We start from the raw sequence: 26,295 nt of genomic DNA, 5'->3' as shown, positions 1-26,295 counted from the left end.
TCAATGTCACCTCGTTAAAATTAATTGTCTAAATAAAATTTTAAAAAATATGTTGAATAAAAGTGGTGAAAATGGAAATAAAAATTACTAGTCTCTTACAGGATGAAAATTTTCTTCAGATTCTTAAATACAAATCCATCAACTAAAAAAAAAAAGCTTTTATTTTTAATCACTATATAAGATAATTGTCCAAAGCAAAGAAAAATAATATCAATATATTATCTATTTATAGTTCTATAAAAATAAAATGACAATGATAGCATGAAATAAATGATTGAGGTATTAAAAATATACTGATGAAATGTTCTTATGTGTTGTGATACAATGTTATTGGAAAGTTGACTATCGTAAGTGATGTAATATATTATAATCTCTAGAGTAATCATTAAAATATTTTTACATATTACTATGTTAAAACTACTCGGTTACTTCAAAGGCAGGCATAAAATGAGGGGGAAAGGAACAAAAACAACAAAAAGAGCAAAAAGGAAACAGCAAGATGATTGATTTAAATTCAATCATTAATTTACATAAAGTGTAAATAAGCACACCAGTTAAAAGACAGAGAGTGTCAGATTGGACAAAAAAGGTCTGTTTATGCTGTCAAGAAAAACTTGTTTTAAATATGAAGAAGCAGGTTAAAAGTAGTTAAAAGTAAAGGATAGAGAGAAGATAAACAATGCAAACACTAATTGAAAGAAACCTGAATGACTATATGAATATCAGTTATATAAAAATAAAGACTGTGAAAGCAAAGAATATTATCAGAGATAAAGAAGGACATTAAATAATAATAAAGGGTTAATTTATCAAGAAGATATATAACAGTCTTAAATATGTATGTATCTAACATGACCACTTTAGAATACCTGAAAGAAAAATTGGTAGAACTCCAAGGAAAAACAAATTCACATTCATAGTTGGAAATGTTAACACTCATAAGAAAGTAGAAAGTAAGACTGTAGAAGACCAAGCAACAGTATCATACAATTTGAACTAATTGATAAAAAGCTGATTATACTTGCTAAGTACACATGAAGCATTTATCAAAAATTAACCATATTCCGTCATGAAACACATCTCAGTAAATTTAAAACAATTGAAATAATATAAAATGTATTCTCTGATTTTAGTGCAATTAAAGTGAAAATGAGTAACAGATTCCTGTACATTCCTAAATATTTGTAAATTAAGTTACACACATTTAATTAAACCTTTATGTAGGGTCAACGAGAAATGAACTGAATGAAATTTAAAAACATATCAAAATTTCTGGATGCAACTAAAGCAGTGATTACTGTATTTGGAAATTTATGGCATTAAATGCTTATATTAGAATAGACTAGAAAGGTCTAAAATCAATAATCTAAGCCTTTACCTGGAAACCAGGAAAAGAATAAAGATATCAAACTTCTCTAATAAGCAGAAGAAAGGAAATAATAAAGACAAGAATGGAATTGAGAATATAAATATAGCAGAAACTCAACAAACCAAAAGTTGGTTCTTTGGAATTATTGATAAAACTGATAAACCCTAGCCAGGATGATAACGGAAAAGAGGGGAAATACACAAATTATTGTTATTAGGAATTAAAGAGAGGAAATCAGTACATATTCTATAAAAATTAAAGAGATTATAAAACAATATGATAAATATTTTTATGTTCATAAATCTGGCAACATTGGTAAAATGGAAACTTTTTATCTACTCTAATGAGAAGAAACTGATAACCTAAGTAATTTAATATTTATTAAAGAAAAATAAATTCTTAGTTTAAAATATTTCAACAAAGAACACTTCAGGCTCAGATCTACACTAGAGATAGAATCAAATATTTGAGGGAGAAATAATATCAATTCTACTCAGATTCTGAGAAAATAGAAGAGAGAACTCTTCTCAATATTAACCAGATGAAGACATTACCAGAAATGAAAAATATAGACAAGTATCCCTTATGAACATAGACACAAAATTCCTCTAACAACATATTAAGTGAATCCAACAATATATAAAAAGTCAGTAAATACGACCAGGTGGGCTATTCCCAGTAATAGAAGATTGGTGCAACATTAAAAAATCAATGTAATTCACCATATGAACAGAAACATTGGGGGAAAACTTATTATATGATTGTCTACTAACACCTGAAACTAATACAAAATTTTATTGAATGTAAACTATAATTGAAAAATGAAATTTAAATCAAAAGAAATGCGATTATCTAAAACAATGCAGAAAAACTTTTGATATTATTCAACATCTATTCATGATTAAAATTTCAGAAAACTAAAAATCAAAGGACAATACAATAAAGGACATTTACAACAAACCTATAGCCAACAGCACACTTGATAGTGAAAGATTAAATGCTTTCCCAATAAATTGGTAACAAGGCAAATAAAATCTGCTCTCACTACTCCTTTCAAAATCATAGCCAATGCAATAATTCAAGAAAACGAAATAAAAGGCATACAGATTATAAAGCAAAAGAAAACTTATGGCTATTTGAGAATGTATGATAACACTGGGGAATATTTATTTTTTCATTTTCTGTTGCATGAAGTTTTAGAACTTGTTCTATATATTTCTGCATCGCTGATTCCAAATCTGAAATTCATTTTTTGCTGCATGCTCTAGTTTTTATGCAATTTTAATTTCTTTTTGTTACAGTTAATGGCATGCATTGGTTTTTAAATTGGAGGGCAATGACTCTTGGATTGAACATAACCACAAGGCAATTAATGTTTTACAAACATTACTTTTACATAATTGTAATTGTTTTTAAATGTAAAAAGTTATTATCTGATAAAAACACCCTCTTATTTTGTTTCAAGATTGAATCATGGCTTCTTCGAGTAGGCGTAAATGTAAGAATAGTCCTGACACCTTCAGTTATATTATATATGTGGCTATTACACACTTCAACATCAAAGGCTCAATGTTTCATCATTTGTGACACGTGCACATATTGCCTATTTTCAAGTTCCCCTTGGCAATCAAGACAAGAGTTGGGCTCCTCATATCATGTGTTGTAATTGTGAGGAGATGCTTCGTGACTGGACAAAAGGAAAACGCAAAGGAATGCCTTTTGGTATTTCCATGGTTTGACGTGAACCTAAGGACCACAGCAATGACTGTTATTTCTGTCTGATCCATACAAAGGTCATCGGCAAGAAAAAACAGCATATGATCGCATATCCTAATATTCCTTCAGCAATACGACCTATCCCACACTCTGAGACACTCCCAGTTCCAGTTTTCAATGGTTTTATTTCTTCTAAGGACGAAGAAAATGAACATGGTGATCAAGTGTATTTTGATAAGATGCATAAGGAAATGGTTGTAGAACCTGAAGAGTCTTCTTCTGATGCCAAGCAGTCATTAACCCCTCAGCAGTTTAGCCAACCCGAATTGAATGACTTAGTAAGAGATTTGGCCTATCAAAGAAAGCAGCTGAGTTATTAGCCTCCAAGCTTCAAGAAAAGAATGTACTTCACTGGTCAGCTAAAGTATCCCGTTTCAGGAAGCGTGAACAAATTTTTGTGGACTTTTTTCCCCGAAGACAAACACTTTGTTTACTGTCATGGTATCAGTAGTCTTCTCAGCCAGCTAGGTGTTACCACTTACAGTCCAACAGAATGGCGGCTGTTTCTTGACAGCTCTAAACGGAGTTTGAAATGTGTTCTCCTACACAACAGTAATGTTTATGCAGCGGTTCCAATTGGTTATTCAACTCATCTGCGAGAAGATTATAGTGACATAAAAATTGTCCTCAACTTACTGAAGTATGAGGAGCATAACTGGATCATTTGTGTGGACCTTAAAATGGTAAATTTCCTGCTAGGACAACAGAGAGGTTTCACGAAGTATCCTTGCTTTCTGTGTTTGTGGGACAGCCGAGCTCAGGAGAAACACTGGACACAGAAGGAGTGGCCGAAACATGAAGCTCTGGAAGTAGGGATGCAAAATATAGTGAATGAACTTGTAGTTAATCCAGACAGGATCATATTTACCCCACTCCACATCAAACTTGGCTTAATGAAGCAGTTTGTTCAGGCTTTGAATAAAGAAAGTGAATGCTTTCAACATATTATTTCTGCTTTTCCTGCCTTGTCTTTCGAGAAGATAAAAGCAGGTGCATTCGATGGACCTCAAATTCGAACCCTCATACGTGACGAATAATTTGCCAGGAAGATGAATAAGGAGGGGAAAGCAGCATGGCAGTCTTTTGTGGCAGTTACAAAGAACTTCCTTGGCAACAGAAAACTATGAATTTCCAGTTCAAAGGATGCTGTTGGCTTTCTGCAACATTGGATGTAACATGAGCGTTAAGATTCACTTCTGAACAGTCACCTTGACAAGTTTCCTGAAAATCTTGGAGCTGTTAGTGATGAGCAGGGAGAACGCTAATTTTTGATTAAGAATTTGTAACCAGAATTTAAAATTCACAAAACTCAATAGTAGGAAAATGAACAACCCAATTTTAAAAATGAGTAAATGAACAGAAAGTTTACCAAGAAAGTTATATGCCTGGCAAATAGGCACATGGAAATATGTTCAATATTAGTTATTGGGTAAATGCAAATAAAAATTAGGCACCACTAAATACTCATTAGGTGATTGAAATCTAAGAAACTAATAATCCCATGCATTGAAGAAGTTGAGCAACATGAGTTCTCATACATTGCTGGTAAGGAAGGCAAAATGCTACAGCCTCCTTGGAAAACTATTTGGTAGTTTCTTATAAAATTAAATATAAATTTACCAAACAACCCAGCAATCTATTTCCTAGGCATTCACTCAAGGGAACTGAAAACTTATGTTCACACAAAACGTGTATTTAAATATTTGTTAGCAGTTTCATTCATGATTACCAAAAACTGGAATCAGTCAAGATGTCCTTCAATAGGCGAATGAATAAACAACTTGTGCTACATCCATACAATGGAGCACACTAGCCAGCAGTTAAAAGGAACGGAATATTGATACACTCAACAGCATGGCTGAATCTCTGCTGCATTACATAGAGTGAAAGAAGCCAAATTCACAAGGCTACATACCATATGTATGTGACAAATAAATTTATATGATATTTTTGAAAGAAAGTGATAGATAACAGAGAACAAACAGGTCACTGGTTTCCTAAGAGTCAGAGGAAGGTTTGACTACAAATGGCAGGAGGGAGCTTTTGGGGGTGATGGGAATGTTCTAGATTTTGATTATAGTCATATAATTATATCAGTTTGTAAAGGATAAATTATAATTCATTAGAGCACAGTTAAATATTACTGACTTTATGATATTTTTTATCATTATGAATTTTCTTGTACTAAAAAAGTGTTTAAATGTGACATCAAGTATATTACATGTATTTATGCATATCTTTTTCTTATATTTAACACTTCAGGAAGAGATAGTTTGCTATATTTTTATAATACATTTTATCTCCCATATAAGTTTGATATTTAAGTTTTTATTTAAGAATACATTCCATTCAAGCTAAAAGTCTGGAACATTTATGCTTTGTAATTGCTAACTAGAAACCAAGAAAAAGAAGGCATGCTAAGAACTCTAAAATACTCAATAGAAATGCTCTTGTTTTAGATTTCAGAAAAGAAAGAGCTATCAGCTCAAAACTTATTTTTATTGGCACATTCCATATAATATGTAATCCAATTCAATAAATATTGAGTTTTCTGCACACACTACATTTCTAAGTCTCACTGCCTTTGCACATTACCTCCCTTTCACCAGGAGTTTTCTTGTTTTCCCGCTTTTACATGTCTACAAACTTCCTGTTCTTGCAACAGTGAGCTCCATCTTTTCGTCCTTACTAGCTTCCAATTGAAAATGGCTTATTCTTCTTTAAAGATGAAAAGAGCTCCACCCCCAGCTCTTTAGTGCCCTGAACAAAATCATAATCTTAACAGTAGTTTCTATTTACTGAAGCCTTGCTAGGTACTCTATGTTATTATCACATTTATTCTTTATAATACCGTTCCATACAAGTAGTCTTATTCTCATTTTGTTAGAGAGCAGTTTCCCAAAGCTAGAAAATTTAGAAAATTTGGAGTTCAAGGCTGTATCTACTTGACTGCAAAGCTGAAGCTCTTTTCCTTATTTTACACCATTTTCCCAAGCTTTTTACTATTGAATAGTTTGATCCTTCTCAAGTGAATGTATCTTGCATAGAGTTACACTAGGACAGAACATAATCACTGCCAAGTTAGATCTGTTTCTTCCTGAAACCCACAAGGACGAAGCCTACTATTTGTCACATGCTTTACCCTGACAAAGACTATCACATATTGTAGCTTTCATTTTCACAGCAAACTTGTATGTAAAGATGTCTTTTTTGTTGTTTTTGTTAGATGAGAAAACTGAGGCTCACAGATGTTAAGTAACCTCACTACTCTTCGATTGCATCAGTTTCCACAGAAGTTATTAAAAACTGTTGCTTGATACTGTGGTTTTCAGTATTCTAATAAAACTGACCAAGATTTATTTCAGTGACTTGATATCTAACTAAGTTTTCTACCTTCTGTAGTTGTGCAAGTCGGTTATTTAAGCGTAATAGCCTTCAACCTTAATATTATCCTGAGAAGTTTCTGAATTGGTCTTCCTATATTCATTTTGATTCCCTTGTTGTCTATTATCCAAGAGTGATCTTTTAAAAATATGAATCAGATCATGTACTTCCTTGCTCAGAACCTTCCAAAGAATTTTTTTTTCTAGAATTAAGTCCAGACTCCTCACTGTGACCTAAAAGGTTCTGCATGATCTGGAACCTTGTCTTATTCTCTGAAATCATAATGAGATCTATTTATGAGATAAAAACTTGTTAAATGTAGTTTCTTGGTTTTTTCTTATAAAATGTATGCTATCTTTGTGTATGTAAACATCCCATAAAAGTAGAAATGAGCCCTGGCCGGTTGGCTCAGTGGTAGAGCATCGGCCTGGCGTGCAGAAGTCCCGGGTTTGATTCCTGGCCAGGGCACACAGGAGAAGCCCCCATCTGCTTCTCCACCCCTCCCCCTCTCCTTCCTTTCTGTCTCTCTCTTCCCCTCCCACAGCCAAGGCTCCATTGGAGCAAAGATGGCCCAGGCGCTGAGGATGGCTCCTCGGCCTCTGCCTCAAGCGCTAGAGTGGCTCTGGTTGCAACAGAGTGATGCCCCAGATGGGCAGAGCATCGTCCCCTGGTGGGCATGCCGGTGGATCCCAGTCGGGTGCATGCGGGAGTCTGTCTGACTGCCTCCCCGTTTTCAACTTCAGAAAAATAAAAAAATTTAAAAAAAAGTAGAAATGAGTCATTTCTGAAGATGTTCATAGATAAATATCAATATGCCTAATGGAATGATACAACTTATTTTTTTCATGAGTTAACCCAGCACCTAAGAAATAACATACTAATAAATCCAAGACAGCCTGACCTGTGGTGGCATAGTAGATAAAGCGTCGACCTGGAAATGCTGAGGTCGCCGGTTCAAAACCCTGGGCTTGCCTGGTCAAGGCACATATGGGAGTTGATGCTTCCAGCTCCTGGCTCCTTCTCTTTCTCTGTCTCTCTCTCCTCTCTCTCCCTCTCTGTCTCTCTCTCTCCTCTCTAAAAATGAATAAATAAAATTAAAAAAAAAATTCAAGACAAACTACCTTTGTTAATTGTTTTGTAAAAGAGTTGATTTCATGATTTTTTTTTTAATTCAGTGAGAGGAGGGGAGGCAGAGACAGACTCCGGCATGCACCTTGACCGGGATCCACCTAGCAAGCCCACTAAAAGGCATGCTCTGCCCATCTGGGGCATTGCACTGTGTTGCTCAGCAATGGAGCTCTTCTTAGCACCTGAGGCGGAGGCCATGGAGCCATCCTCAGAACCCGGGGCCAGTTCGCTCCAATAGAGTCATGGTTGCAGGAGGGAACAGAGAGAGAGAAGCGAGAGGGGGACAGGTGGAGAAGCAGATGGGTACTTCTCCTTTATGCTCTGACTAGGAATTGAACTTGGGACATCCACATGTTGGGCCAATGCTCTACCACTGAGCCATCTGGCTAGGGCCTGATTTCATGAATTGAAAAAAATTTTTAACAGAATTGGTTCATTGATGAGTGATGTAATTTTTTATTTTTTATTTTTTTTCCTGAAGCTGGAAACAGGAGGCAGTCAGACAGACTCCCGCATGCGCCCGACTGGGATCCACCTGGCACGCCCACCAGGGGGCGATGCTCTGCCCATCCGGGGCATTGCTCTGTTATGACCAGAGCCACTCTAGCGCCTGGGGCAGAGGCCATGGAGCCATTCCCAGGGCCCGGGCCATCTTTGCTCCAATGGAGCCTTGGCTGCGGGAGGGGAAGAGAGAGACAGAGAGGAAGAGAGGGGGAGGGGTGGAGAAGCAGATGGGTGCTTCTCCAGTGGGCCCTGGCCGGGAATTGAACCCGGGACTCCTGCACGCCAGGCTGACGCTCTACCACTGAGCCAACCAGCCAGGGCTGATGTGATTATTTTTAATTCTTCTTATATAAGACTTCAATAAATAACACTTTTTTTTTTAGTTTTTCTTTTACTACTTTTTACATGGTAATTCAGCTTTAATAGCAGAAACTGATTTCTTAAATTTGATGATTACATTTAGTTAAAATGCTCACTCAACCAGCAGCATTGCCAGAAATAATTTAGACTTTCTCAAAAAGTGTATGAATACGCATGTGACGCTGAGGGCAGAGGGAAAACCCCTATGGCTGGAAATGCTTATGAGTGCATCAGCCTACACACGAAGTCGTTACTCTATTTCTGTTTCTCTAGTTTACTCCAGAATTACCTGTTGAGGGGTAAGAGATCTAATGCAACAGGAAGGCTGTAAATGTTCCGCCTGCCTTTTGGGTGGGGAGAGTCAGTGAACAGAATCTGGACTATGCAGCAAATGCACATTGGAGGCCTGGGCTGTGTCTCATGGACTACAATAATTTTCACAATTCCACAGATATATGTCTTCTCTTTTAACAGACCTAATTATTATTTATTATTACAAAAGCACAAAACAAAACAGGACTGCTTAATTATAAAATATGTTCAGATACTGCATGTGCATGAAAATGCTTTTGCTTTCAGAGTTTCTTTGATGGGCTCCGTAGGCATCACTAAGAATTGTGATTACAAATTTAAGGCTTTCTTGGGTGTATTTTCACTTTAGTAGTAGAGTCCCATGGTGTTCATACTGGGGTTTCCAGTGGGAGAAATTCAATTACCTGTGAATTATTTTAAGTTAGAATGCTGTTTACTATCTTTTAAAATCGTAAAACAAATTACTCTGTTATGAAATACATAGCTGCAAAAGTCTTTCAGGTGAAATGTTACTGTCAAAAGTTACCTTAAAATCTAATTGTTATACCGGTCAACTCAGAATGAGAGGCACTTTATCGTGTGATGAGTCTCACACAGTATACGGAGAACCGTAGCATTTTTTTCTTAGAAATGTAGTTGCATTAATACTGTCCTACCTAATGAAGTTAAAAAAATCATTTAGGTAGAAATGTAGTTCTAAGAAACTTGTGATTATTGCCTTTCATGTCATTCTGCTACATTAAAACAAATCAGACATAGGAAGTCCTGGAAATATTATGTTGGATATTTTCTAATTACTGTGTCAGCATGATCAATCATTTTCTAAATTTGCCAGTTTCCTGAAATAGCTTAGCCTGTGTTCATAGCACTTTATAGGAAGCAGCACCCAATTAGTTTCTATGTCCCCATATATTTTTCTTGGTGTCACAAAAGTATATATTGTATAAATGAAATATTTGTCTTTGGCAAAAGGTCTGTGCACCAAACTACAATTAATGAACACAAGAATTAGAAATCAAAACTTTGTTTAGTCTGAGGAAAAACAATTCTTTAAACTGTAACCACATGGCTGTTTCTTGTTTGCATCAACTCTGGGTGACTGTTATTGTCTTCTGTGAATTCTCTGGGGCAGGGGCCTGACTTTGTTGAATGAGCCAATTGTTTTCCTTTGTGTTGCCCATCTAGTAAGTTCCCATCTGGTTTGTATCAGACTGTTTTCACAGCCAACAACTGCTGCCTTCTCTATATCCTGACACTTGAGGGCCCCGCGCTATCAAAGCACTGCTGCGCCGGCCGGCGTGCTGGCAGGCCCGTACAGCTGTGCCTCACAGCTTGGAGCTATTACCCGGAGCAGCGGTAACGGAGAACTTGGACTGGCCCTTATTCCCACTGGTGTCGTGTGTGCAGCGAACAGGAATCCAGCCTCACCTCCCCACCCCCTCACCCCAAAACTCACGAGTCAACAGAAAATCTTTAAAGCTCTGGTGTTAGGATGTGGAATGGTGGTGTTCTTATTTTCTGGTGGCTTCCTGTATTTGAAAGCTCATTTTTCATTCTTTCACTCTTTTTCAAAAGTTACCAGGTCTGGCCTTGGTGGAGTGAACTGGTCACTGTGTCACATTTAATTCTTGTTTCCCAGTTTAGTTAGGAATGGCTAGATAGGGGAGAATCCACTATAAAGGCTACACAAATAATACAGAATTTTTAGTGGTAGTCACAGCCCATGGTTGGAATGAAGTTTTCATATTTCGGAAGGATTTCTATCTCAGGAATTGGATTTTCTGCGTGTAGATTATAGAGGTACTTAGGTTCAAACTGCTTAGGAATTATATTAGGGAGTTACTTTGCCTTCAGCTTCGTTTGCTGTCAAATGTCATTTTTAAGAATGTGATGATAGTGAGTGACCTTCTCTAACAACTGTGGACTCGTGTAATTAAAATTACTGCAGTTACTGTTGAGTAGGAGTTAAAGTGTATCTGTGATACTGCTTTTTATAAGTGTGAACTGAAACAGGTAACTTTTTGCACCAAAAATAAGGAATCAAATTCCTTTATATAGACTATTAATATTTTGGAAACATCCTGCCTTATAATATTATAGTTTAATAAACTGCTTGCAAGGCTAGTTAAAATATTAGTTTGTACTTTTAATTTAAGTGAGTTGTAATTGTTACAGCATATAAATGATCCTAGTGGCAAGTTCTTTGAGATTCAAACCGGAGCAACAACAGCACAAACTCACCTTCTGTTTCTGAATGATTTCAGCTCACTGGCATTTCAAGATTTTAAGAAAAGAAATAGAAAGGGCTTTGTCTTTGTAATCAGCGGTATGGCCTCTGATTTAGCAGTAACCATTCACTTGACATTAAAGGCTACCTACAAGTAAAGGTAGTTATTTGGTTATTTCAGTCATTGGAAAAACACTTCAGAATGATAAAGGAGTCAGCTATTAATTGCTGAAACCTAATCTATTTTTTTTCAATATCTTTTTATTGAATTATAGTATACATACAAAGAAGTACCCATATCATAAGTACTACTGCTGAAAGAATTTTTGGAAACTGAGCTGCTTTTATAACTCATACCCTCAAGAAACAGAACATTGCCAGCACTCCTGAGTTGCCCCATGTCCCCTTCAGTCCCAGCCTGCACCCCCACAAGGTTAACCGCTGTTCTGACTTCTAACAGTGTAGGTTCTCTTGTTTTTGTGCCTTGAATAAAATCACATGGAATGTAAGGCTTCCTTCATGAGGCAAACCGATTGAATTTTTTAAAGATTCTTTTAGTTTTCAAACTATATTGGCATGCTTTTATAAAGAACTGTCTGCAAGGAATTTATTTTAGTAGCTGTGTCACAGGCTGTTCAACCCACAGGAAGTGTATTATAGATAAAGTTGTCTACTAAAACATAGAGTCTCTCAGCTCTTAACCAAATTTTAATAATGGAATGTCCCTCTAGACATTTCTGTCCCTAAAAGGCAGGAACCCACTTTGTCATAACACCACACAGCTATACATTCAAACACTTAAATGGTTTTTAATGAGCTTTAATAAGTAAATCTGCATGATTCAAATAAATCATGGTTTACATTCAGGATTGTTGGGTTGTCTATTTCTGAATTATCGTTGAGCTTCATGGCAGTTGAATAGAGGCTTTTATGTTGCCAAGATACTTTTTTCTGAAAATGCTGTTATTGGAGAGAGTTGTATATTTATTAGATAGGAGCCAATGAGGAACTTAATCTGGCCAGATTATTTGTTTAAAAATCATTAACTTTTTTTTATGTATTTTCAGCTTCTGTAACATTTATAGTACTACTTTTTTTTCAGTGAAAAAAAAGTATAATAGATCCAGCTATTCTGAATGTTACTAAATTTTAGATTTCTTCTTGTTAGATTTTGTTTCAAATTCTGGACTCATCCATTTAAAATCTCTTGCTCTGTGGATTAATAAATTCATGTTTGACTTTGATGTTATATTCTTATTTTATAGTTAACAGCTTTATACTATTATACAGTTTTTAAAAATAATCCTTAAAGAATTTGTAAAGCGCCTGACCAAGCGGTGGCGCAGTGGATAGAGCATCGGACTGGGATTTGGAGGACTCAGGTTCAAAACCCTGAGGCCGCCGGCTTGAGTGCGGGCTCATCTGGTTTGAACAAAGCTCACCAGCTTGAGCCCAAGGTCACTGGCTTGAGCAAGGGGTCCCTCGGTCTGCTGTAGTCCCCTGGACAAGGCACATATGAGAAAGTAATTAATGAACAACTAAGGCAGTGGTTGTCAAAGTGTGTGCCCTAGAACAGTGGTCCCCAACCTTTTTTGGGCCACGGACTGGTTTAATGTCAGAAAATATTTTCACAGACCGGCCTTTAGGGTGGGACGGATAAATGAATCACGTGACCGAGACAAGCATCAAGAGTGAGTCTTAGATGGATGTAACAGAGGGAATCTGGTCATTTAAAAAAAAATAAAACATTGTTCAGACTTAAATATAAATAAAACGGAAATAATGTAAGTTATTTATTCTTTCTCTGTGGACCGGTACCAAATGGCCCATGGACTGGTACTGGTCTGTGGCCCAGGGGTTGGGGACCACTGTCCTAGAAGATTTCCAGGTGCACCCTATGGTATTCCAGAGAAATATGTGCCTGTTGGGGATCAAAAAACCAACAGGGTTTTTGGAGTTTAGATTTTTGGGGGACAGAGGTGTAGGGAATTGGGTGTAAGCTGACAGTTTGCCCAACCCCCCACCTTACTTGCCTGATTAGGTTGCAAAAGGCTGTTAAGCTGTGGTGCTGGATTGTTTAAATTACCCCCCATGTTCCCCAGAAAGACTGGAGGCAAGTTTCTTCTATCCTTTGTTTGGTGTAAAGTTAAGATGATATGTATGGTGGGGGTTTTCTGCACTCAACACAATTAAGAGTAAAAAGAGGAATTCTTCAATGTATTGATGAGGAAATGAGAGTTTGCCTTTCAAATATATGCCCAAACATTGAAGAAATTGCTAGGACACATCAGACTCATGTTTCTCATAAACACAAGAATGAAAAAACTTAACACATTCATACCAGGACCTGCCAAATTTACTAAATCTTACTAAAAATGTATCTCTATATATAAAAAGATAACGTTTTGTCTTTTTTTATTTTTTCATTCTTTTTTTTTTTTTTTGGTATTTTTCGAAAGCTGGAAACGGGGAGAGACAGTCAGACTCCTGCATGCACCTGACCGGGATCCACCCGGCACGCCCACCAGGGGGCGACGCTCTGCCCACCAGGGGGCGATGCTCTGCCCCTCCGGGGCGTCCCTCTGTTGCGACCAGAGCCACTCTAGCGCCTGGGGCAGAGGCCAAGGAGCCATCCCCAGCGCCCAGGCCATCTTTGCTCCAATGGAGCCTCGGCTGCGGGAGGGGAAGAGAGAGACAGAGAGGAAGGAGAGGGGGAAGGGTGGAGAAGCAGATGGGCGCTTCTCCTGTGTGCCCTGGCCGGGAATCGAACCCGGGAGTTCTGCACGCCAGGCCGACGCTCTACCACTGAGCCAAACGGCCAGGGTGTCTTTTTTTATTTTTTAACCCCTCATTTTTACAAATTTTAAAAAGCATAACTCAAAAAATATAACATAAAAATGTTTTTTTTAATGTCAGAATAAGTTTTATTTTGCCATATTTATTTCATTTAATTACCATAAAAGCACGCTTGGACTTTATATTTTTTTCTTTAATATCTGACTTAATTATTATAACATATTTCTCAGAAATTTGTATATAGTGTGCCTACAATTATTTGTAGGATTTTATATGCACCCTGACTTCAAAAAGTTTGAGAACCACTGAACCATGGTGCTGCAACAAAGAATTGATGCTTCTCATCTCTCTCCCTTCCTGTCTGTCTGTCCCTCTCTCTGTCTCTCTCAGGCTCTGTCACAAAAAAAAGAATTTGTAAAGCAATAATATAAATATTTACAGATTTTAGTATTGCCATACTAGTGATTCTTACTAAAGATATTATTAAAGGGAAGATAAACTTTCAAACCAAAAATAAAAATTATAAAGCCCAGGTTCCTAGCCTTTTAAATATCACTCCTTGAAATACCGTATTTTTTGCTCCATAAGATGCACTCTTTCCCCCCGAAAGTGGAGGGGAAAATGCCCGTGCGTCTTATGGAGCGAAAAATATGGTATTTTATTAAATATTTTAACACATCATTTGGTTTAGAATATTTTTTTTTTTATTTTCCTCCTTAAAACCCTAGGTATGTCTTACAGTCAGGTGCATCATCTTTTGGAGCGAAAAATATGGTATACCATGTTTGGCATGCTTTCAAATTAGCACCATGCCGCTGCAACATTTTGAATGACCATTTAAAATAAAAAGTGTTAAGTACTGAAATAAGGCAGATGTTTGGAAGAAGCATGGTGCACACATGGTGCAGTAGCGTGGCCTCTGTGTGCCAGCTCATGGAAAACTCAGCAGGGAGCCTGCTCTCCCATCCTTGGGTCTAGTTCTGACTCCAGAGCCCCTTGTTTTTATTTTGTGCTGTCTTTAAACATTTACATAAAGGTTGACACATTCACCTTTTGTGGTAAAAGTAAAAGGATAAGTTATATTCATAGGTAATTTATGATTCAGTTTTTGTTTGTATTACCCACTCGGAATGTCCATAGAAATTTATAGATCAAACATCTGGATAGTTTCTCTTCTCATCCCTTGACTTAAATACCAATGAGTATTAGGTTTCTTCAGTTTGGAACACTACGATGAAGCAGTATAAGAACTAACAAACTTGGCCCTGGCCGGTTGGCTCAGTGGTAGAGCGTCGGCCTGGCGTGCAGGAGTCCCGGGTTGGATTCCCGGCCAGGGCACACAGGAGAAGCGCCCATCTGCTTCTTCACCCCTCCCCCTCTCCTTCCTCTCTGTCTCTCTCTTCCCCTCCCGCAGCCGAGGCTCCATTGGAGCAAAGATGGCCCAGGAGCTGAGGATGGCTCCATGGCCTCTGCCTCAGGCGCTAGAGTGGCTCTGGTTGCGACAGAGCAACGCCCTGGATGGGCAGAGCATCGCCCCCTGGTGGGCGTGCTGGGTGGATCCCGGTTGGGCACATGCGGGAGTCTGTCTGACAGCCTCCCTGTTTCCAACTTCAGAAAAATACAAAAAAAAAAAAAAAAAAAAAAGAACTAACAAACTTGGTAAGTAGTTCTCAGATCGTGTTGGGCAGGTTGTAGGTTTTGTTTGCTACTTTAATCCTCACCTGCAAAAAAGCACAGTGCTCACCTTTCCAGTAAACCCCACCATCCAGCAAGTGGGAATTATGAGGCAGCCGCTTGTTACAAGAATAAATGACAATAGTCACTGATATTGACATAGTAGTTTTTTATGCTGTTAGGTGAAATCATGGCAGAAATCAAGATTCTTCCCCAGTTTTGGTAGAGGAAAATTTTGTTTATGTTTATAATAATAGCAACAATGTGATGCACTCTACTAAGATCTTTAATCAACCCAATTTGTTAGGTTATATATATATTTTTAGGTGAGAAGTGGGGAGACAGAAAGACAGACTGCTGCATGTGCCCCAACCAGGATCCACCTAGCAAGCTCCCTACTGGGCAATGCTCTGCCCACCTGGGGCTGTTGCTCCATTCCTTGACAATGGAGCTATTTTAGTGCCTAAAGCAAGGACATGGAGCCATCTTCAGTGCCCAGGGTCAACTTGCTCCAACTGAGCCATGGCTGTGGGAGGGGAAGAGAGAGACAGAGAGACAATAGGGAGAGAGGAGGGGTGGGGAAGCAGATGGTCACTTCTCCTGTGTGCACTGACCAGGAATCGAGCCCAGGACATCCACATGCTGGGCTGATGCTCTACCACTGAGCAAAGGGCCTTAGTCTATATTTTTATTTTACATTAGAGAACCTGAGGCTCAGAGAAATTATTATATAATTTGCTCAAAATCACATAATAAAGAACTTACAGCTGGGAGTCAAATCATGTCCAACTCCAAAAGCAAAGGCTATTCTCTTAAACATTTCCTTTTATAATAGTATTTTAGAAAGTATGAGAGAGATAATTTCTGATTGTTCTTACAGGTCTCAGTATCTGAAGACACATCCTAGTAGAAGAGTATGAAAAAGTTGGGAAATGAACTGCATGCTATGGGTTTTAGTCCCTATTACTAATTTGTGACATTGATTTCTTTATCAGTAACCTCTCTGAATCTTTATTAGTAAGGATAAGATCATCTCTGAGATCCCTTGTAGCTCTACTCCTGTCAAAAAGTCTCCCTGCCAGAAAATATTTTGAATAGATTGCCTTATAAGAATTTTTGTTGTTATTATTGTCAATCAAGAAAAGTTAGAGCCCTGGCCAGTTTGCTCAGTGGTAGAGCATTGGTCTGGCATGTGGAGGTCCTGGGTTCGATTCCTGGCCAGGACACACTGGAGAAGTGTCCATCTGCTTCTCTACCCTTCCCCTTCTCCTTTCTCTCTGTCTCTCTCTTCCCCTCCCGCAGCCGAGGCTCCATTGGAGCAAAGTTGGCCCAGGCGCTGAGGATGGCTCCATGGCCTCCGCCTCAGATGCTAGAATGGCTCCAGTTGCAATGGAGCAATGCCCCAGCTGGGCAGAGCATCGCCCCCCTAGTGGGTTTGCTGGGTGGATCCCAGTCGGGCACAAGCGGAAGTCTGTCTCTGCCTCCCTGCTTCTCACTTCAGAAAAGTAAAAAAAAAAAAAAAGTTAGAAAATAGGCCAAATAATAATAAAACTACCATTATTGTAAGTCTACTCTGTAGGCACTGCTCTAAGTTAGTACATATATCATGTCTGTTAATGCTTATAAGAAACTTAGGAAATAGAAGAAATTGAAGCGTACAGGTGGCATTGCTTCCAGGGCACACAGCTAGTCTGTGTTGGCACTGGGAGTTGCGTTGAGGCACCTTAGCTCCGAGCTTGTGGTCGCAGCGGCCTCCTTGCTGAAGTATTCATTTACTTGCAGTTTTTTATTTTCCATAGCACAATATAGAATGGGTAGAAAAAAGTGGGTGTGTTTTTCTAAAAACATGATCTGTAAAAGATCACAGAGCGGTATATCTATTTGACATAAAAGTTTCAGAAACATTGGTCCTATGGCTATTTCTTGAGCTACTATATACAAAGAACTGAATCTTGGGGAAAGTGAAGCAGGATAATGGAGGAAAACTATTTATTTTCTTGTTCTTGAAGTAAATTCATCATTACAATAACTTTACTTCAGCCTAGGAAGTTGTTTAATAAAAAACAATAACAGGTTTTGTATGTTATTCCAATTTGGGTGTTTTTATTAATAATGTAATTTGGTTGGATATAAAGAGATGACTGACATATGCTATGGTTTGGAGTAATGAAATAGTTGTCATTTTTTGTCAAAATTCATTTTTTAAATGAAACATGCTCCATTTTCTTTTTATTGCAGAGAAAATGAACTGTATAAAATCCACATGTAGGTTTTTATGAATTTAGGAGAGTGTTTTACTGCAGCAGCAACTCCCTTTGGGGACACACCCAGAGTGCAGGCCTATCAGAATAGAAGGGAGCCCTTGTTCATTTGAAAAAAGCCCCAAAGTGATTCAGACTTTCCCTTCTCTCTATTCCAAGCCTCTGTTAAAAATCACTGTTTAGAAAAGGTTTCACAACTCCTTTACGCCAAGCCATCCAGGTACAATACATAGCCCCTTCTTAAAGAGAAGGCCACAGAACAAGAAAAGGAGAAGAAAAATGACCAAGCATAGAATTCGAGTTACACGAATGGAAACATTAGCAGATAGAAGTGATATAATATGAAAAGGCAGAGAGCTCAATTAGGTATTAGCCTTTAAAATCCTTTATATTTTAAGTGGAATAGGAGCATTCATTGGGAGATTTGCTGACCACTCTCCTACGCCTTCTTTTGTCTTTCCAATGAAAGAGAATTGAGACACTGTCTACTCTTTGCGGTCTTCAACACACCTAGTATAATGATTGGTACATAAAAGGTGCTTCAATTTTTAAAAATTGAACCATACCTAGACCTAAAGTTGGTTTCTTTTTTCTCAGTTTCCACTGTTTTGTTTAGTTTGCTAGGGAATGGTGTTGCTGATTTCTTCCCATAACACAATAGATGATTTTTAATTCTGGGCATGGAGGCAACCACTTTGGAGACGACTGCTACTTAATTTTACTACAAACAAATGGCTCTTCAGTGGAAGGGGTCTCTGAGGGCTTTTTTGTTTGCTTTTTGTGAGAGAGACAGAGAGGGACAGATAGGACAAAGAGACAGGAAAGGAAAGAGATGAGAAGCATCAGTTCTTTGTTGCGGCACCTTAGTTATTCATTTGATTGCTTTCTCATATGGGTCTTGACCAGGGGGCTACAGTAGCAGAGCAAGTGACCCCTTGCTCAAGCCAGCAATGTTGGGCTTCAAGCCAGAGACCTTTGGGCTGAAGCCAGTGACCATGGGGTCATGTCTATGATCCCAGACTCAAGCCAGCGACCCCTCACTCAAGCTGGTGAACCCGCACTCAAGCCAGATAATCCTGCGCTCAAGCCTGCGACCTTGGGTTTTGAACCTGGATCTTCTGTGTCTCAGGCCGATGCTCTGTCCTCTGCACTACCACCTGGTCAGGCTTTGATTGTGGTGGCCCAGTGACTGACCGTTTCCACATGTGTACTTTCCGTGCCATGTAGGATCTGAAATGTAGCTCTAAGAAACCAGAGGGGTCAAGCAGGAATGTCTGTCCCTCTCTAATTCTCAGACACTTAGAAGCAGACTGGGAAGTGACAGTCATAGACAGTGTCTAATAGTAACGTAGAGAACACTTAATGAATTTAAAGATTTTTAAAAAATTAGTATCAGTTGGATGTTCAATTTGGTCTATTTTCAGATGATCAGTATATAAGTAAGCTGTATTTGCCTACAATCTATTCTTTTCTAAAACTATTCTTTTTAAGCTGTAATTTTTTCTTTATTTAACTGTATTGCATTTTTAAACATTTAATTTTTATGTTTTCTATAGTATAACTACAGTTTTTTACATGAATATTTATCTCCAGTGAGAATATATTGCTTAGTTTAATGAACTATGTAATGCTTAAAATCGCATTCATTTAATTATCTTCCTTTAAATCCACTTGAAATTTTTGTGAAACAAAGGAAATTTGAGAGATGACTGCCTTTACCTTAGAGAAAACCAGAAACTACTGAATATACCGTATCATTAATTTATTCCAAATCATTCTGCCCTAAGAATTGGTTCAAAACAGTGGTTTCTGACAGTTTAGTTGTGCTATTGCAGCACTTTGGTTGACGGCATGCAGTCAACAATAGCTAATGCCTTTGGCCTGAGAGCTGTACATTCTACAGGTTTCTCTAGTTATTTAACATTTCTCCGCTTCATAGTTTTCTAACCATAAAGAGAGTTTTCCCCCAGCCTGTTTGATTTTCATATTAAAATTGGGCTTCCGTTGAACAGTGGAGGGCTCTTCTGTGCTCCCTGACAACTTTATTGCTTATTTCACATAGACTGTTGGGCAATACGCCTCAGGCTGGCCCAGGGAGAAGGGAAATTCTAAACTTCTTTTTGTAATAATTAAATGCTTAAGTAAAAAAATCTGTGAAAACTTTTAACCTTGGGAGAAATGGCCCATAGGTTTCTTTGACTTAATACAAATTGCAAATTCACTCCTGATCCTTTGCTTCCCCCTTTCTCTAATCTTTGATGCATAAAGATAATAATCTATTAGGTAAAGTATTATTTTATTGACAGTCGTTAAAATCCAGCTGTTTAACTTCCTTCCTTAAGGCCACTTAGATCAGGCTTCTGTTTACCTTGTTTTACGAGAGCAACTTGGAGAGTGTTTGGTTTGTGTTCATTTTAGTGAATAGAAATGAATTGTGATGATTTCTGTGCTGACCTGATTTTCTTATGCAAAAAACTTTTTAACTGTAGGTTCACCAAGTGACACGGATCGGACACAGATTGAGCCCAGTCTGTACCTTGCATCTGTGTTTAAAGGTATGATTTTGACTTTGAAAGTTATTGGACTTGAAAGCTATTCAGATTTTTTCAGTTCCCTGAAATCTCTTATTCTCATAATAATTAGCATAGTAGAGATAGTAATCCTCTCCCCTTTTTTTTTTTCAAATTCTCTGAGAAAGTTTATTTAGAAAGTTAGAGGTAGTGGTAATGAGCCAGTTGGGTTGCAGAGGCTCAGGAAGCAAAGTACAGAGGCTGGAAGAGGGAAGGGCACTGGAGCTTAGGGGAGAGGAAGGCCAAGTTAACACTGGGGAGGCAGGGGGGGGGGGAGGGAGCACGGTGTACTCCGGAGAGGGAGAGCGCAACCAATTTCTTATTTGCCTAAAGTATCTATTACCTCGCCCCAGGTATAGAACTCCCTTCAGGCACTACATTCAACTCTCCCCAAGTTAGGGGACAGAAAAAAATTTATCATCTCCCCTTGGAAAGTTTATAAAATGTTGAATTAAAAGGCTGCAGGTGTGGTTTTGAGAGCTCTGAGGACAGTCCTGGAGATCCTTCCATCTGGGGGAGGTTATTTGTTGGGACAGGACAGTGTTTAAACTTTGAAGTCAGTTTTAAACAAAGTGAAGCAGCTGGAACCTGGCATAAGAAGAAACAAATCTTTCACATTAACTATTGCTTTTTAGAGGAAAAAGAATTGGAGTTGTTTTTACAGGTGCCGATACATTTATTCTTCCTATAGGAAGAATTTTTACTTAAATTATAAATTGTAAAATAAGCATTTGTCAACTCACTTAGAAAACAGAAGCAATAATAAACTTTAAAAATGTAACAGGATTTATGTCTAAACATATTTTGGGATGAGACTATGGTAACGTTAAATCACTTTGAAACATGAAAGGAAAGAAATGTTTAATAGTGACTAATTCTGGAAAGCAGAGGCAGATAAAATATTACATCCTAAACATCAAATGACCAGGCACCTTCTTCATCAGGACATGTAGTATTTGTTCTCAAGCACTGAAGTTATAATGTTGTAAAATCTAAAAGGCTAGGTTAAGTATGTGTGGAGAATTGAATACAGCGGTATAATTTAGCAGCTGCTTAAACAAGGAATTAAAGCAAGAGTGGATGAGTCCAGGGTGGACAGGAAAAATACTTCAAGAACTCAATAAAACACAGCTGAAATACTGTAACATTTCTCATAAACAGCTGGGAAGCAACTGCATTGCTGGGACTCAGGGCTGATTTTAAAGACAAGATCTGGACAGCATGACTCTAAGTAAGCTATTAGTCATGAGGAGCCACAGACTAGGTAGGAAGAAATCAGTTTAATTCAGCAATAATTTCAAAGCCCATTGTGTGCCTCTGTTAGGCTACAACATTGTAGAATGCATAGATAGGTAAGACAAAGTCACTACCCTCGTGTAGCCCATATTTAACAGGAACAACAGTCCCAGGAGCAAATAATGATGATATAAGATGAGAATATCCTAGATACTTATTGTATACCTACTGTTCTAGTCACTTGGAAAACAAAGACTGCAGGTCCCAGTCCAAGCTCTTAAGGAATATTCTACCCTGTGAAAGTGACAGGTACATAAATAAATGCTACAATAGACTTGCCTTTGGAAAATGAGACATCCACAATTAACCGGAGAGGAATTCCTCTATTTTTTTTTTTTTCTTTTCATTTTTCTGAAGCTGGAAACGGGGAGAGACAGTCAGACAGACTCCCGCATGCGCCCGACCGGGATCCACCCGGCACGCCCACCAGGGGCGACGCTCTGCCCATCCTGGGCGTCGCCATGTTGCGACCAGAGCCACTCTAGCGCCTGGGGCAGAGGCCACAGAGCCATCCCCAGTGCCCAGGCCATCTTTGCTCCAATGGAGCCTTGGCTGCGGGAGGGGAAGAGAGAGACAGAGAGGAAAGCGCGGCGGAGGGGTGGAGAAGCAAATGGGCGCTTCTCCTGTGTGCCCTGGCCGGGAATCAAACCCGGGTCCTCCGCACGGGAATTCCTCTATTTTACCCTTACTGCTGGAACAATTTAGAGAACAGGATTCACTTGCGCATGGGGCTGTGGTATCCTTTAAGTCAGAAGTTTCTGTCCTGTCTCATCTCATGCCATGCATAAACTAATTACTAAAATTCTGGGGCACAGCCCTGGCCAGGCAGCTCAGTCAGTTGAGCATCATCCCGAGATGCCAAGGTTGCAGGTTCTATCCCTGGTCAGGGCATATATGGGCGGCACCCAGTGGGTGAACAGCCAAGTGGAACAACAAATGAATGCTTCTCTCTCTCTTTCTCTCTCTCTCTCTCTCTCTCTCTCTCCCTCCCCCCTTTCTCTCTGTCTCTAAAATTAATAAAAATAAATAAATGAAATTCTGCAGCACACAAAAAATACATTTTTTGCCAATGCAACAAAAAAATTTGTTATAATTTTGACCTATTCCCACGGGACAGCTGTTGTGTCTGCATGTAGGAGCCCCCCCCCCCCCATGCTGTCTGAAGGACTCCAGTGCACCCTCGCCCAGAAGAACACCACAGATTCACGTGCGGCTTGTGCTGTGTGCATCTGCTTTCTCATGTCGCTTTAGGAGAGAACACTTTGAATTTCTCTCAGTTTGCAAATACAATAACATATAATCATTGGTTACCAAATATTTGAAGATTAGAGTCAGAATGTATGACCTGCCAATGAAATTGGATTATCCAACTATAAAAACCTTTTAGAAAGTTATGTATACTTTAAAATATATACAGACAATATCTTAAATGAAAATAAAAAATCCTTGTACTACTTAGAATAAATTAGTTAGCGTTTCTGTTCCTTAGGTTTATAAATCCAGTATCAAAGAACAGAAAACATATCATTTCTTAATGAATTTTTATTTTTAAAGCCAAAAGAATTTGAATTTCGAATGTCTACAAAGTATATTAAAATACATCTTAGGAAGCTTCAAACACATGGTCTCCCTCAGTGGCTTCATACATGCCAGGTTAAATGATGTACTACTGCAAACCAACTGAATCAAGGAACAGTCTCTGAAAAAACAACCACCACCTGAAAACAGCTGTTGAAATAGTTACATCCTAGAGTAATGACATGACTGTGGAAATTTGAAAAGTCAATTTGAAAGTATCAAACTGTATTTAATATAGGTAGAAAATTTATGTTTACTGACAATTTGTTAAGACAGTATGTCTCTTCTTTAAAAAAAAAATTGAACTCTGTGAGGACCATAACTGGATAGGAATGTAACTTTTTGCATGTTAACAGGATTGAAAATGATACTTTAAAAAAAAAATGTTCCCAGTCTAAAAAGTGTTCAAGTTCTTAAAATGTGACTGTTTGCCTTATGTAAATGAATATTTCATCAAGTTTTCCCAAAATGTACATTAAGAAACACTTTTAGATAAAATTGTATTTGTCACATAATTCGTTGTGTGACACAGGCACTAGAGTTAAGAAAGCATAATTATTTGAAAGACTTGTATAACTATGGGGGTTTTTTCTTAGTGCCTTTCAGTGAAACGTATTTATCCTTTCTGAAGTCAACTACCTTCTGTGGCCCACCCTGAGGGTCACTGCCCCTTGGGATAGTTCCTTTCCAGTTACATAAAAGTAAAAGATGCTAATTAATTGGCATAAGAATTGCTTTCTTAAAGGATTGTACTGTGCTTTTACAGTTTGTGATGTTGCAATAATGGTGCCAAAGCTTACTTCTCTTCACTCGTTTATGAAAAAGAACCTGATACAAGTAACAAAAAGGAATGGTGTAATGTTAAAATAGTCTGTTAGGCTTCCTAAATGAAAGGAATTTGCCTTTTACACGTATTCTGATCACTCTGGACAGCTGTGCTTGAGTCACCACTGAAATCTACAGAACCATCTACTTTTACTGTTGTCCCGATAATAATTTTCACTTTATAACTCTGGAAACTACTTTAAAAATGCAAAAGAATTTTCAAAAAGTTCCTATGACTGACTCAGAGATATCTTTAACATTGTTTAAGATAATTTGTTTGTAAGATACTTGTTATTCTTACGTGTAAATGGTAAATCCATGAGATTTGAAATGAGGATTTTGGAGGTCTTAATGCGGAGTTGGCATTCTGTACATTCTAAGTCACTATGCTTTAAAATGAGAGAAATGAACTAGGTACACACACACACACACACACACACACACACACTCACACAGTCAACTCTGGATCATTGTTATTTTTTTAACATACTAATGAATTCTTCATCCCAAACTGCCTCTTCTCCCTGATGCTCCTGATAGCATCAATTATCTCTACCATGACTTTTGGCACTTGTACACTGTCGCAGTCCATTCAGGCTGCTATAGAAAATATTACAGACTGGGTAGCTTACAAACAACAGAAATGTATCTCTCACAGTTCTGGAAGCTGGAAGTCCAGGATCAAGGCGCCCCCTCCTGGTTCATAGCCAACACCTTCTCACTATATTCCCACAGAGTGGAAGGGGCCAGGAAGCTCTCTAAGGTCTCTTTTATAAGGGCACTAATCCCTTTCATGAGGGCTCCACCCTCATGACCTATGTACCTTCCAAAGGCCTCACCTCTTAATACTACCACACCAGGCTTTAGGATTTTAACATATGAATGTTGGGGGGGGGGGAGTAAATATTCATATCGTAACATACAATTTGAAAATGTCTCTGTCCAGGGGTGGGGGGTAGGTAGAAAGGAGGGAGGAAGGGTGTATTTTATCTCTGTGACAAGTTCTGAGCACCTTGAAAAAAGAAATTACTCATATGCAGTCCTGTATTATTGAGTAAAGTTTAAAGCACATAAATACTCAGGACACACTTGTTTAGCTGAACAAATTTCTCCTTTTTTATAGGCGGTAAAGCAGTACCACTCTTCACTTCTCCAACGGCACCTGCCAAGGTGACCGTGATGTTACCCTCAGTGACCCCAGAGGAATGCCCTCAGTCTGGGAGCATCAGCCCTGCGGAGGGGGACACGGAGTCCTCAGGACCGGATACCTTCTGACTGGGAAGGGAGAGCCAGGACAGTACTTATGCCAGTGGTTTGGAGGCCATTTTTCTCTGGCATAAAACCATCCTCAAAGACTTTGGTCTTTGAGCAGATTCTGAAAAATTATTTCTAAATTTTTAAAATGAAAAGAAAACTTGCATAATTGGGTAAATTTTTTAAATAAAGTAATCGAAATATAAATCATCATGAGTCTGGCTGTGAGTTATTTCTTAGAATCCTGAGGCTTTGTAAACTGGTGGAAAGGGCATGCATGACCATTCTCATCTAAAAGTTGATTCTGTAGGTATAATTATTTGTACATAGTTATGAAATTATGTTGGTCAAGAGGTTTCATTCCAAATTTCTTATGGCAATACATTAGAACCAACCTAATGCCTATCAGTAAGGGAATGATTTTAAAAAGGGAATGGTGTTATATCTGTACAATGGAATACTATGTAGTACAAAAAGGAATATAAAAGTATTTATGGGTTAATGTGGAATTATCTCTGAGATATATTATTAAAATGAAAAAAGTCATATGCAAGCTAGTGTGTGGATTGTGTCACCACTGTTTCAAATGGAGTAAAGAGAAAATCAGATACATGCTGTGTACACACGCCCAGGGTGGGGACAAAAATTAGTTTACAGTTGTGAGTATGCAAAACAGCTTATTCTTGTTTTATTATTTATTAATTGTTGTATAATTTTCCATGAGAACAACTGTAAACCTACCTTGGAACCACCCTGTGAAGGCTTACATACATATGTATTTGCTTATGCATGCGCTACTGCATTGTTCTTGGAAGGATAAACAACTAACTGCTAACTTGGTCTCAGGGATTGAGTGGCTCAGTGATAGACTAAGAGATAGGAGTCAAGGGTCACTGCAGCTATTGTGTATTTGAAGTAGAATTGTGATGAAAAAATTAGGAGTACAGTCAGTTTTTTAATATACATTATGTACACTGTATA

The 26,295-nt window shown here is 38.2% G+C and overlaps 1 protein-coding gene across 10 annotated transcripts in view; it reads left to right on the top strand.

Moving 5' to 3' along the window:
- Window positions 1-25,492, top strand: part of KIAA0586 (KIAA0586 ortholog) — a 110,833-nt gene extending 85,341 nt beyond the window's left edge. For all 10 annotated transcript variants that reach the window (XM_066341644.1, XM_066341645.1, XM_066341642.1 and 7 more), the window contains 2 exons: window positions 20,281-20,346; window positions 25,184-25,492. In XM_066341644.1, coding sequence (XP_066197741.1) covers window positions 20,281-20,346; window positions 25,184-25,335 — 218 coding nt within the window. In that variant the 3' untranslated portion in view covers window positions 25,336-25,492. The remainder of the gene's footprint in view (window positions 1-20,280; window positions 20,347-25,183) is intronic.
- The last annotated feature ends 803 nt before the right edge of the window (window positions 25,493-26,295 follow it).

The sequence above is a fragment of the Saccopteryx leptura genome, chromosome 6, assembly GCF_036850995.1.
Source record: "Saccopteryx leptura isolate mSacLep1 chromosome 6, mSacLep1_pri_phased_curated, whole genome shotgun sequence".
Taxonomy (NCBI): Eukaryota; Metazoa; Chordata; class Mammalia; order Chiroptera; family Emballonuridae; genus Saccopteryx; species Saccopteryx leptura.
Note: the sequence above shows the minus strand (reverse complement) of the source record. Positions and strands in the feature narration are given on the sequence as shown.